At 37.3% G+C, this 14,893-nt stretch overlaps 1 protein-coding gene across 1 annotated transcript in view; it reads left to right on the forward strand.

Annotated features, from left to right (window-relative positions):
- The window catches only part of palmdb (palmdelphin b), a 58,297-nt gene that overhangs the window by 12,175 nt on the left and 31,229 nt on the right, over positions 1–14,893 (forward strand). The window contains exons 2-5 of the mRNA XM_017414086.3: positions 2,240–2,290; positions 6,785–6,865; positions 8,159–8,289; positions 9,715–9,829. Of these exons, the coding sequence (XP_017269575.1) occupies positions 2,246–2,290; positions 6,785–6,865; positions 8,159–8,289; positions 9,715–9,829 (372 nt within the window). The 5' untranslated portion in view covers positions 2,240–2,245. The remainder of the gene's footprint in view (positions 1–2,239; positions 2,291–6,784; positions 6,866–8,158; positions 8,290–9,714; positions 9,830–14,893) is intronic.

Consider the following 14,893-nt stretch of genomic DNA (forward strand, 5'->3'; position numbering starts at 1 on the left):
TAAGCATGGTGTGGTGCCAAATGGTTTAGGACCGACAACATTAATTGATATTTTTCAAGTCATTTGGTTTATAGTTTCTCTGTGTCACTAAAAAGGGAAACTTGAGTCCCACTCTGGCCCTGATTCAACATATAGCTACAGGATGATTTCCACATATTGTCTTTGCTTATTTTTTGCTTTCCTTTGTCCATTTTCTCCACATCACAGCCTCACTATCTTAAAGTTATTCATTTACTTTAGCTGGCAGTTTGTGGCATGTTCAGGATCATGCCACAAACATGCCAGCACAACCATGTTAGATGTTGTTCCATTACTCAGGCCTGGACCAATCATCCTCCTGACATATGGCGCAGACATGCTACTTTTCTTCCTGACTCTCTACCTGTCAAACCAAAAGATAAATGTTACAATGCACTGTAGGAAATTATGCAGAGAGGGAGGGCACAGGCACGCCAGTAAATTAACTTTTTAGAGAGACCCAGTAAAAACACCATCTTCTTCAGATACTTTATGATCTTGGACTGTCTGAATCTACAGGATTAAGAAATTCAAATCACATTGATTCATAATAATAATAATAATAATAATAATAATAATACATTTTATTGACACTTTCAGAAAGTAATTATTAGGATGACATCAGCAACTGATTAACCTTCTGAGTTAACGTGATTCAAGATGACCGCCACGCCAAAGTGATTTTATAAAACACAAAAATGGCTAAAACTTGGTCAGTTTTACAGATATTGACCTAACTTTTAATGTGGTAGCATGAACACATAATCTGAGCTCTAACTCATTGTGTGGGATATTTTTTATTTTATTTTGCCATTATCCATTGGAATTAACTCTGACAAATCTGTTTGTTAGGAAAATATGTCACGATCCACTGAACAGATTTTAATGAAATCTTCATAAACTAATCATTTAGTTGATATCTAAAACTGATTAGTTTTTGAAGTTGATCTGATTTAAGATTGCCATTACAGAATGGCTATAATGCAATAATAAGTCAGTTTTACATATAAAGTTTTGAGCTAAAATTTGGTGTGGTAGCAGCAGGAAGTCATTCCCAAACATTTTCTAAGCGCTAACAGATTGTGCATGATCTTTGTTTAAAAGCATCATCCCCAACACATTCTTAAGTGCAACACACTGCGCAACATTTTTGCTTAAAACATCCCTTTCACTGTTGGAATCAACTCTGTCTGTTAGCAAAATATCTCATGAACCACCAGACGGAAAGCAATTATTGGGTTGATGTCTACACCTGATTATATTTCGAGTCAACTAAATTCAACATGGTTGCCAAAGCTAATCCAATTAAATGACTGTGCTTCAGTGAATTTTATATTGAGCTAAAATGTGGTGTGGTAGTAGCTGACAGTCATTCACAACACATCCTACAAGTGGTAACAAGTCTATGCAAGCTGTCAGATAAAATTGCACATAACATTTTCACAGTTTGACCAAAACAGCTACAACTTCAAGTAGAAGTTTAAAACTGTGTCATAAAAGGCAGGTGATATGCAGGCAGGGGACAGTGCACTTCTTAAACTCAAACACTGCAAGTAAGTCTGTGCTGTTAACCCTCTCAGGCTCAAATTAAGTTTGAGCAACAGGAAAAATCAGATATGTTGTTGCAATGCCTGCCTTGAGAGGGTTAATGTCCTGAAACAAACAGAAAGTCGGGCAAAAAAAAGGATTTTGATTCCTTTTTTTTATTATTTCCAGCCTTCACATTTGATCAAATTCCCTGAAAAGATTTTGACGCATCGACTTCAAACTTACACCATTAAGACATAGGGGAATAAAAGTAATCAAAATCTTGCGTTTTCGCCACACTGTGTGGGCGTGGCAAGACTTCAAACTTTGGCTTCTAGCCACGGAATACAAATTAACCACAATAATGTTATAATGCGAACATAAAAAGCCAGATCTGCACCAAGGTGCAAATGTTTTGTCAGAGTCTGGGCCTCAGCTCATCTACATGTCAATATTCTGCTGTTGTTTTAGCCTAGCCCACTGAGAACAGGAAGTTACACTTTTTTTAAGGATCTCATTCTCTGACCCGCGTCACCATATTAACTAAAAACTGTGTGAGATAATAGACATCAAGTTAAAGTGACATGGTATGAAAAACTGACTTTGCACTATGTATGTGATAATAAACTTCATGTATGTTGTATCTCAGCAAAATGCTATTTATTCACCATCATGGTCTTTGTCTTTCGTGTAGGCTGTCATGGAGGAGGCTGACCTGCTGAAAGAGAGGATCCAGGCAATCACGGTAGAGACCAGTCTCTTGCTCTCTGTATAAAAAGTAAAAGCCAGGAATAAAATATTACTTTACTTTCATATTTGATGATGGTAAATCATGCCTTTTAGGTGAAGGACTTGTCTATAGTATTTATGAGAGTAATTGTATAGAAGCAAAGATTATTAGCCAGAGCCAAAAGGGCAGTAATAAATGGTAAATAGACTGTACTTATAAAGAGCTTTTCTAACCAACCAGGCCACTCAAAGCACTTCACAACACAATCTGTCTTCACGTTTACCCATCCACACACATTCATACGGCACAATACAATATCTCTACAAAGTTACCATGAATAAAACATTCTATAGAATCTAATCAGCAATTTAGATACTCATACACCATTGGGGCACATCAGAGGCAATGTGGGGTTCAATGTCTTGCCCAGAGACACTTTGACATGTGACTGCATACTGGTGGACTCAAACCTCCAACTCTCTCACTGGAGAACAAGTGCTCTAACCACTGAGCCACTGCTACTACCAAATAACCAGGGCAAAGGTGAACATTTAAAAATCAAACTGCTTTTGATTTTTTTTTTCTATCTAGAACTAGAAATAAAAATAAATTAAAAAACAAAACAATGATGCTTGAGTAAAGAGAGGAGTACAGCTGTCAACTGATCACCACCTGGTAGTGTGTTGGATCCAGTGGCAGGGACACCCTGTCTGCAAGATCTTCAACTTTTACTCCCAGGAGAGTATTTCACATGTCACAAGGAGGTTGGAGACATGTTTCTGGGCCTCTATTGCAGATGCAGCTTGCAGAAGCTGTGTCCTGAAGGAAGTTGGTTCATGTCGTGGCTGCAACCAAAGAATCATTTAGTGGACACTAGTGGTGATGAAGAGTGTCAAGCTGAAGAAGGAGGCCTTTAAGGTTTGGCTGTCCTGGAGGACTCCTGGAGCAGCTGGCAGGCAAAGGTTGGCCAGAAGGATTACAGCTTCTGTGCTTGCAGATAAAAAAACTTTGGAATGGGAGGACTTCAGAAAGGCCACGGAGAAGGACTTTCAGTTGACCTTGAGAAGGATCTGGCAAACCGTTCAGCAACTCAGAAAGGGAAAGCAGGCCCCGAAAGAGGCCCGCAGAAATCAGTTAGGTAGTTAGAAAGCTTCCCGGTGGCGGGATGCCAGGAGTGGACGAGATTCACCTTGAAATCATGAAGGCTTTGGATATTGTGGGGCTGTCATGGTTGACACAACTCATCAATGTTGCATAGAGGACTGGGACAAGTCGCAGACATTTTAAAAAGGCGGATATGAGAGTGTGTTCCAGCTATTAAGCTATTAAGCTTCTCAGCTTCCTTGTGAAAATTTAGTCCAGGTTGTTGGAAGGGAGACTCTGACAGACTGTCAAATTTTAGATTCAGGTGGAGCAGTGTGTCGTTTGTCCTGATAGTGGAATAGTAGAACAGATCTTCACCCAGAGTTGCTAAGGTGGTCATGGTTCTCTAGTTTACATGTGGTTTGTGGATCTAAAGTAGGCATATGATTGTGTTCCCTGAGGCATTCTGCAGGAGTATGGAGGGCTGGGGTCACTTTTAAAAGCTATCCAGACCCTGTATAACATAAGGAAAACCTGTGTCTGGATCCTTGGCACAAAGTCAACCTTGTTCTTGGTGCAGGATGAACTCCACCACGGCTGCCCCTTGTCTCTGATCCTGTTTGTGGTTTTCATGGACTGGATCTCAAAGTGTAATCATGGAGAGGAGGGTGTCTGGTTTCTGAATCTCAGTGTCTGGTCTCTGCTTTTTCAAGGGATGTGGTTCCGTTCTGTGTTCTGCGGATTCAGACATGACTTTCAGTGTGCACTTGGGGCAGTTTGCAGCTCAGTGTGAAGTGGCTGGGATGAAAGTCAGCCCCTCTAAGTCTGTAGACATTGTTATCAACTGGAAACAGTTGGCACACTCCCTCTTTGTCAGGAATGAGAATCTGCCTCAAGTAAAGGAGTTCTAGTATCTGGGAGTCTTGTTCAGGAGTGATGGTAGGATGGAGCGGGAGATGGATAGACTGATCGGGGCCTTGTCCACAGTTATGAGGGTGTTGCTTTGGTCGGTCATGGTAAAGAAAGAGTTGGACCAGTAGGCAAAGTTCTCAATTTACTGCGCCAGTCTATATTCCATCCCTCACCAATGGGTCATGATTGAACGAATGACAGCCTGGATACAAGTGGGTCAAGTTAGCTTCCTTTGTAGGCTGGCTCAAAACAGAGCTACTACTTCTCTGTATCAAAAGGTGTCAGCTGAGGTGATTTGGATATCTGATTAGGATGCTTCCTGGACACCTTCCATTGGAGGCGTTCTGGGCATGTCCCACTGGGAGGAGATCCCAGGACAGGCCCAGAACTCACTGGAGGGATTGTGTATCCTCTGTGGCCTGGGAATGTGTTGGGATCCCCCAGGAGGAGCTGGAGAGAGTCACTGGGGAAAGGGATTTCAGAGTTTCTTTCCTGGACTGGTTGTTCCCATGACCTGACAACGGATAAGTGGTATAAAATAGATTGATGGCTAAATGGATGGAAAAAAAGGCATTTAAAAAAATACATGTTTTCAACAGAGATGCATCTGAACACAAGATATGACAAGTTATATTAAGTGCTTGAAAAAAAAATCTTTGAAATGACTCTCTGCTGTGTAATCCATGCAGACTTTTTTGGGATTTAAAAAAGATATCTTTGTAGAACAATAATATTTCAAGATAAAAAAGCTTGTTATGGTACAACAAAATTTTATATACAGCAGGATATTTTTATTAAATATGATAAAAGAAATGGGGTAAAAATGTAAATTTTATTCTGTGCCTGGACTGTATTGGGGAAAAGCCCTTTTGGTTTCTGTCATACACACCCACTCCCATCATTGTTGCCAATGTGCTGCTCAGGATGAGGGATTGTGATGAAGAGAGGATTCGACACAATCCGTATGCTGAGATGACTTTTGTTGTAAATTTATAAATAAATTGGATTGAATCACAGTTTTAACTGCAACAGTTTTTTTTTTCTTTTGGGATTTCATTCATGTTAGAGTATTGAGTTCTTTGTGATATGTGTTCCTTTTTTTCTCTACCATTTGTCTGTGTGAAATGATTTTAATGGTCCAGACATTTTCTGAAAACTGATGTAGCCAACTCAGTTGGAGACATGGTTATAAATAGCACCAGACATCACCAGGGGATCCTCTTTCACTGGGACTAAGTGCCACACTGATGCTGGATCAAAGCGATCAAAGCGCTAACCATCAGTGACTGTCTCAGTGTCACATCCAAGAACTTAGGGAATGTGATATGATTTAGAGCAAACAATGGATTAGTTTTACAGTATTTCATCTTTATTACATAATTAAAGTGTCCAAATTCCAATTATTTTAAGTTGTCTGTGATTAAGGAGAACATTCATTTCTGCAGGCGGTGCATACAAGTGTGGAAGGCTGTACAGGTTATAGTGAACCACTGGAGCTGGGATCTGTAACCTTTTCAATCATAAAAGTTGTTTCTGCTTTTTCTGACAGTGCAGAAAAATTGACCAGAGCAGCAAAACTTATAACACAATTTTTAGGTTTTATATACATACTAGGTTAAAAAACTATGGTGAGTTATTCTCTGAAATAAAATAAATTTAATAAGCCGCTGACATCTGTTGGTTCAAACCAGTGAAGAAGGAAAAGATAAGTATCTGTGTCATACCCCATCTAATAAAATGTAAACATTTATGAATTAGGTGGGCCTTTGTGAGTTGATTCTATATTTAAAATAATTAAATTATTGATTGAAATAAAATGGCACAGAGTTAGAGTGAACAGAAAACAGGCCAGTTTGCTGAATTAGTATCTGTCTTAAGAAATGTGCTTTAATAAATGCAGAAAGCTTCATTCATTATAACTTTCAATAAAGCTTTTTTTATTAAAGGCAAATCTTTCATTTTTATCTGATTGTGATTAAATTGACTTGTCATATTTTTACAAATGGCTTTATTTTAATGACTTGCCATATAGTAATCAGTCATAGAAAGCTGTACATTGACATTTTCTGTTTTTTTCTCAGCAACTTGTATCAAATGTGTCAAAAATTAAATTAATTTTCTGGTGGATTTTAAAGGAAGCAAACAGATTAAACTATTCCTGCAAATTGATCAATCTGTTTGGCTCCTTGCATTATGAAAAGGATTTTGTTGCAAAAAAATTTGATTCACATATTGCATAAATTTGGACAGAAAATTACTAAAACTAGCCTTCTTTATCATGGTCAATATTTATTTCAACTTTAGTTTTGGTCAAAGTCACAAACAGCCACTGTAGAGGGGCCAAAGAGCCACATGTGGGCCCAGAGCCACAGATTACAGACCCCTGCCTTAGAGACATTTGTGACTTTTGGTGTCCAGTTGTCAGCTCAAGGTCAGCAGGGCGAGGCAACAGGTGGAATAGTTTCCATGCTACAAAATGCACTCATGGGGCAGGCGTCTGCTTTCTCTCCACAGGACAAAAGAAGAATCCAAGAAGATATCGCCAAGAAAAGAAGACAGATCGAGGAGGAGAAGTTAAAACTCCAGTATATAAAGGTATTCTTTAATTCAATGAATGTAAAACCTCAGCTTCACCTGTACGTTTCATTCTTTCTAAAACACAAAAAGGCTCTTCCTCATAACAAGTTCAACCAATGGAATCTGCTTACAACAAACACAATTACCAGTGTATATGTATGTAAAATCAATCAAAACAAACATTTATTTTCATTCAATCTGAAGTATACAGATTTTTTAAAAGAAATATGGAAACTTGTTTTTTTTTCATTAGCTTGTGTTGAGCTTAAGTGTACAATTTAGTCAAATGCTCAAAACTCAGTTAAGTTCATATAGATTCTGATTCATAGTAGCTGACAAACTTTCTCGTATTTAGTCCAAACTTGGTTATCATACATATTCAAATTCTAAGTTTCTCAAGCCCAAATGAAAGCATAAAGAAATGCAATCCTACATGTGATTGTTTACAGCACTTTCTGTACCATCCTATCCTAAAGCTACTATAATATATACTGTACATCTGTATATACAATAACAGCTTTAAATGGCATATAAAGCTGTTTAACAGTCCCGGGTCATCTTTGCTGGATGAGTTGATGATGCAGCAAATGTTTTCAGTTAGTAAGAGGTCAGGTCAGTTCAGACTCTTCTTCTACGAAGCCCTGTTGTTATAATGGACACAGCCTGTGATTTAACATTATACTGCAGAAATATGCAAGACCTGCCCTGAAAAATATGTCATCGGGATGGGAGCAGATGTTGTTCTAAAACTTGTAAATACTTTCCTGCATTAATGGAGCCTTTCCAGATGTGTAAGCTGCCCACGCCATAGGCACTAATGCACCCCCATACCATCAGAGAGGCAGGCTTTTGAGCTGTGCGCTGATAGCAGGCCAGATGGTCTCTCTCCTCTTTAATACGGAAGATGTAGCATCTTTTGTTTCAAAAAGAAAATTCATATTTTGATTTATCTGACCACATAGCAGTTTTTAATTTTGCCTCAGTCCATTTTAAATGAGCTTCGGACAAAGAAGACAGCAGCGTTTCTGGATGGTGTCCACTCAATCTTCTTTCTGACCTGTTGCTAATTAACCTAATTAGTTATACATACAACTTACTTTTACAAGTTTTTGCTGTCCCTGGACCAACAGTTCTGATTTCAAATGACTATTTTTTAAAGAACTGGTACAATACCTATATTTAAATATCTGATATGTTTATTTACTATTTTTTGTGCGGGTGTGGGTGTATGTATATGTGGAGGAAAAGGCCTGTCAAAACTATAAATTTGTCTCAGTATATTTCCTATGTGTTGGTGTGTTTAACTGGCAGAAAAAATCTCTGAGGGAACAATGGCTGATGGATGGTCTGAGTCAGCAGTCGGAGGAGGAACAGGAGGCCATGAGGCTTCAGGCTCAAGATGAGCAGCAGCAGAGTGATCAGCTGCAGAGCAACATCCTCAGGTAACCTGAGAGTGAAAACACTCAACTACAGTCAATCTCTTCTTACATCCCACTCTGGATACATATTAGAAAAAGCTAGCTGAGTCTACAAAATGCACAAGTCCTTTAACTTAATAAGTAGGGAAACCTAATTTAGATAAGTTTTCACACGGAAAATTACAAAATGCTTTACATTAAATGAAAATACAATACAATAAAGGGGAAAACAATGAAGCTATAAACAGGCACACAATCCTTAAAATAAGGGAAATAAAAACAGTCATAAAGTCATAAAAACAAATTCTTTTCTGCTACCTAAAGAAAATAAGTCTTCAGGAGTTTAATGGTTTTGTCTTTTAAACATATTACCGCTGGTAATACAATGTAAAAATATTCTTTAAATTCAAAAATATCCATTTATCCTTTTTTTTTTAACCCGCTGTTCCATTCAGGGTCACAGGGAGCTGGTTCTTATCTCCAGCAGTCCCTGTGTGAGAGGCTGGGGACAGTCCATCACAGGGACACATGAAGACAATCATAAAATATTTTTTATTTAAAATATTGCTGCTTTTTTTGTTGACAATTGTGTGCCTGACATAAACATGCTCATTCAAGAAATAATTCACTTCAGAATATTCTGAAAAGGTTTATGAGTCTCTAGTTTGATTAAAATTTCTTTTGCAATCCAGCCGATAACCACTGAGAAAATGTAAATTATAAAAAAACAACCAAAAGCCTCTCACATACTTCTACATTCCTGACTATTCATGTGACTCCACGCATCAGGCTTGTGCCAGATGTTATTAGCTTTAACCTAGAAGATTTCCAACTTTAAAGACTTTTTATTTATTTTTACATTTACATGTGAGGCAGCCACTTTAAGGTGCTGCCATATAAAAGGAAAATTACTAAATATATGCTCTAAAGATATAGTATACAACCCAGTACATACTATTTGGAAAGCACTGTCTTTCTTTAGAATTTATTAAAGTAATTCATTCTTATTGATTTCGATATGGATATAGATATAGATACATAATGATGATGACAATAATTTATGGATTCTTTACAGAAAAATATAATTATATATAAATGGATAATGTTACTTAGTGAATAGAATAACATCATCATTATCTATCTATCTATCTATCTATCTATCTATCTATCTATCTATCTATCTATATAGATAGATATCTATCTATCTATCTATCTATCTATATAGATAGATAGATAGATAGATAGATATCTATCTATATAGATAGATAGATAGATAGATAGATAGATAGATAGATAGATAGATAGATAGATAGATAGATAGATAGATAGATAGATAGATAGATGATGATGATGATGATGATCCTTTGCAGGGAAATATAATTATATATAAATATATAATGTTACCTAGTGACCTTTCCATTTATCATAGCTCATTATTTGTCCGCCCAGAATAGAGAAGGAGATTGATGCCTTGGAGACACAGGAGCTCAACATTTCTGCCAATGAAGAGGTGGTTCTGAAGCGGTTAAAAGAGGTGGAGAGAACACCTGAGGACATCATCAAGGTAGGTTCAAATCATCTGTTTCAATATGCATGCCTCACTCACTTTTGTACTGATGTGTGCTTCTGACTAACTGGTTTATGCTACTAAGAAATACTAAGAAATGCTGTTTTCTAATTTACTGCAATGAAGAATGATAATAAATTACACCACCTTTTAAAAAATAAAATAAAATCATCGTCTAAACAAAGATCTGGATCGTTGTGATTTGATGTATTTTTTTAAGCTGCAGACACTTGTAACAGATGGGAAGCTAATGTTCATTGTGAACAATACTTGTAATAAAAAAATAAATAAATAAAAGCACAACCGTGACAGTATGAGCTATTTGTTTTCATAAATTCTCAAAAAAAGGGATTTACTTTTATATTAATAAAGAAATCCCCCTGATCTGAAAAAAGAAGTCAGCGTGGAAATGTTTTAGGATAAAAGATGTTGTGTACTTTGATCCTGCATGTAAATTTATACAATAAAGTTAAAAAAAAGCAATAGTTGTTGCCACTTGTGATGCTAACATAATGAAGTGATGTGATTGGGATTATAAGAGTTTCCATGCCTTTAATTGTGTTATCTTACATCATAATTAAACAAAATAACTAAGAGATTGATGTCAGGGACAATCACAGAATCTGTTTACATGGTACAGACAGTCCTCCAATCTGGATTTCTCTTCCTGAGACTAGGACCAAAAAAAGAAGTGAGAAGTGTGCTGGTACCCATTTTTAAGAACGTGGGTGATGTACAGAGTTGTAGCAACTGCAGGGGGATTAAGTTGATGAACTACACAATGAAGATCTGGGACAGAGTTGTGGAAGCTAGACTTAGACAAGAGTTGACTACTTGTAAGCAGCAGGATGGTTTAATGCCAAGAAAGAGCACCACAGATGCCATCTTTGCTTTGAGGATGCTGAAGTACAGAGAGAGTCAGAAAGAACTTCATTGTATCTTTGTGGATTTAGAAAAAGCATAAACAGGGTGCCAAAGGGGGAGCTGTGGTGTTGTATGAGGAAATCTGGAGTGGCAGAGAAGTATGTTAGACTGGTACAGGACATGTGTGAGGACAGCAGGACAGTGGTGAGGTGGGCTGTAGGAGTGACAGACAGCTTCAATGTGGAGGTGGGAGTGCATCAAGGATCGGCTCTTAGCCCCTTCTTGTTTGCTCTGGTGATGGACAGACTAAAGGATGAGGTCAGACAGGAATCCCCATGGACTATGATATGCACTTGAAAGATGAAGGGTGAAAGTCAGCCGCAGCAAGACAGAATACATGTGTGTGAATGAGAGGGAGGCAGGTGGAACATTAAGGCTACAAGGAGCAGAGGTCACAAAGGTGCAGGACTTCAAGTACTTTGGGTCGACTGTCCAGGAAAACAGGGAGTGTGGTAAAGAAGTGAAAAAGAGAGTCCAGGCAGGAGGAGTGGATGGAGAAAAGTTTCAGGAGGGATTTGTGACAAAAGGGTGGCAGCAAAGGTCAAAGGAAAAGTTTACAAGACAGTGGTGAGAGCAGCTATGTTTTATAGTTTGGAGACAGTGAGACGGACAAAAAGACAGGAGACAAAACTGGAAGTGGCAGAGCTGAAGATGTTGAGGTTCTCCATGGGAGTGGAAAGGATGGATAGGATTAGGAATGAGGTCATCAGAGGTACAGCACAGGTTGAAAGACTGGGAGATAAAGTTAGAGAGACCAGACTGAGATGGTTTGGACATGTGCAGAGGAGGGACAGTGGGTATATTGGTTGAAGGATGTTAGAGATACAGATGCCAGGAAAAGGACAAAGAGGAGATATATGGATGCCATTAGAGAGGACATGGAAGTAGTTGGAGTGAGGACAGAGAACACAGAAGACAGAGTTAGATGGAGGAGGATGACTCACTGTGGGGACCTCCCCTTTCTAATTACTTTGAACAGACATTGTGATACTGTATCCTCTTTGGCACAAAGGCAACAAAAACCTGCCCATAGTTGTCGTTTTGCCGTATTTCATTCTGCAGGGAAAATTTCCTCTTTCTTTCACTGTCTCTCTGAGTGACTACCATCTAACACCATCTTTAGCACAAAGATGCATACTTAGTTTGGTATAAAAAAAAACCAATACCTTTCTGATTTACATTGACCTTTGTGTTGTGTTAAACAATAAGGCACAAAGGTTGCTGTACTGTATGGTGGAAAAATAAAATGTATGAAATTGATTGAAACTAGGGTAATTTCTTAAAAATCAACTGTAATCATGACACACTATGGCAGTGTGCTTGGATAAAGCACGTAGAGCTGAAAGGCACAGCTAATCCCAGCCCTTCTATATTGAGAGGAGGCGACTGACCTCACCTCCTGGCACAGGAGGAGCCCCACTACTCAACCATCTCTGCTGCTGGAAGTCTTCGTGATAGCAAGCATTACCCGACATGATTGATGATAAGCAAAAACACGGCTGTAAATATAATACTATAGGTGCAAAATAAAACTGAAACAAACAAAAATAAAAACACAATTCTCTTTTAGACTTCTGTAAAAGTTATACAACTGCTAAAAAGTACATTTTTACAACATGAGGAAATGTTAACTGTTTCTGTGGCTGAGGTTACATGAACAATTTCTATCATTTAAAGTAAGTTCTCGGCATCCAACAGTCTTCCCTTCTGACTATTCTTCAGTCATATTAGGAGTTTATGCAGAACAGAAAAAAAATCAGGACGAATAATGTTTACCTGCATTCAAACTAAGCTTTTAAACCCATTCAAAACTCAATAATATTAATAATCTAGAAAATAAATTATTTTTACATAAGCTTTATGAAATTATTGACTGGACACAATAAGAAATAAAGGTTATCAAACTGTTAAAACAAAACCTAAATCCCAACTGGTAAATCAGTGATAAATATTAATTCTATTCACTTTTGTTAAATACAGATTCAGAGATGTATTCTTGCATATTTGTTTTAGTAAAAGTGTTTTATGTCCTTTTACCTGTAGTATGCATCATAATAACATTAGGAACATAGTAGTAGCATAGTAATTTTCAGCCTCTACAAATCATTTTATAATACATAATGAGTTTTTAAAACAGATGATTTCATTCAAAACCTTTGAAATGATACTAAGACCTTGCATCTAGAATAACATTTTAAAACTCTGGGTTAATTAACACCCATGAATTAACAGTGAGCAATGTGAAAGTTGCAGCAAATCACAAAAATGTCTATGATTTTATTTTATTTTAGATATTGTCTTGATATGTTCATCAAATGTTCTCAATGAGTGTTATACCTTTTTTCAGTGCTTAGGCTAAATATGCATCATTTAAATTTGTTAAATGAACTATTAACAAAACATTTACTCTGTTTTTCCTTTGGTATAAAGTGACACTTTTTATACAGACACCAAATTTAGTTGGGGCTAGTTAAAAAAATGTGCTGACATCAAACCAGATTCTTTGGTATATAGGTACTTGAAAAGACTGACTTTTAGATCAATAGGTTGCTTAAAAAAAGAATCCCTTTCTACCTTTAGGAAAAGACAGCATGCTTTTGTCTGACCAAAAATGCAAATTTTGCAGCAGATATGTATCTTGCAAAATCAATAAAAGGAAATTAAATGCCAAACTGAATAAGGGATATTAGCTAATAAAAAGGCTTTTTGTGAGAATAGTGTGCCATGTTGCAACATCACAGATCCAGTGACTGAAGCCAAGACTGCAGCTGTGTATTTGCTGATATGAACATACTCTAATGAGCCAATTAAACAAGAATAGAATGCCAGCATTAACAGCCTCAACAACTGTTTTTGGTGATTTATATCAATTTCTGACTACTCTTTTTATATCAGAAATTTGCTATTTGCATTCATCTTTACACTTTAATTTCTTGATACCATCTCAAGAACCCTTACTTTTGTTTCATAAACTACAGTGGGGTTCTGATCCCAACATCTGGAACCACTGGTCTAAACCCTGATAGTCCTAACAATCCAAATAATAAATAAATAATCTACTGTTGAATTAATTTCACAACATAGTTCATAGTCCAGGGATAGGCAACCCTGGTCCTCGAGGGCCACTATCCTGCATGTTTTACTTGTTTCTTTGCTCCAACACACCTGATTTCAGTGGTTAAATTACCTCTTCATGTTCTGCAGAAGCCTGTTAATCATCCATTGATTCAAATCAGGTTTGTTGGAGCAGAGGAACAAGAAAAACATGTAGGATAGTGGCGCTCGAGGACCGAGGTTGCCTACCCCTGTCATAGTCAATGTAAAGACCCAAATATAAAGTTGAACCCAAGTATTATTTAAAATATTTTGTAACATGATTTATTTGGTAGCTTAGAAGCATCATTTTATTCATTATTTTATTTATTCATTTTAATTAGGTACCGAGAAACAAAAAAGGAGTTGTAAGCTTTTTGATTGGGTGGGCCTTGCCAACACATTAGGGGGCTCAGGCCCTAGCAGGTTCACTCAGAACAAACGCCCCTGCCTCAGCCAGTCCCCCAGGATGGACGGCCATCTGCCTCGACAGGCTGAGAGTAAAAAGTCTGAACTATTAGTTCAGGTATAGTTTCTATGGGAAGAAAACAGAACAGTAGGTAATGGGAGCAGTAACTGCATGTACAAGCAAGTAAAGCGGTATAAGACCCCATCTACACTACTTCAGAGACTAATTTTATTTTATTTTTTTTCCTATGATCATGTCATGCTAACAAAAATGCTCAAATAACAGATGGTGAAAACGATCAAATCAACATCTCAAAATACAAAGAAAGAATACTTTTAGTTTGGTTACAGATTCTCCAAAACCATTTACAGTCATGCATTTATGCTCCTCATATATATATATACAGTGTAAAAGGAATGTCCAAAATACCTCAAAAGGTTTAAAGGAGTTCTCAGTTTACTCTAGAGTCAACCAAGCTTGCAGTCTTGTCACTTGAGTTTTGAAACTTTTCAAAAAATTGTGCATCAGATTTTCATATTTCCTCTTGACTTTTCTGTAATTTTATGTCCCAAACTACTCTCCGACAGCTGCAGCTAGCTGACTCAGTTGACTTCATCCTCTGGTTTATATTACAC

Source organism: Kryptolebias marmoratus, linkage group LG21, assembly GCF_001649575.2.
Source record: "Kryptolebias marmoratus isolate JLee-2015 linkage group LG21, ASM164957v2, whole genome shotgun sequence".
Taxonomy (NCBI): Eukaryota; Metazoa; Chordata; class Actinopteri; order Cyprinodontiformes; family Rivulidae; genus Kryptolebias; species Kryptolebias marmoratus.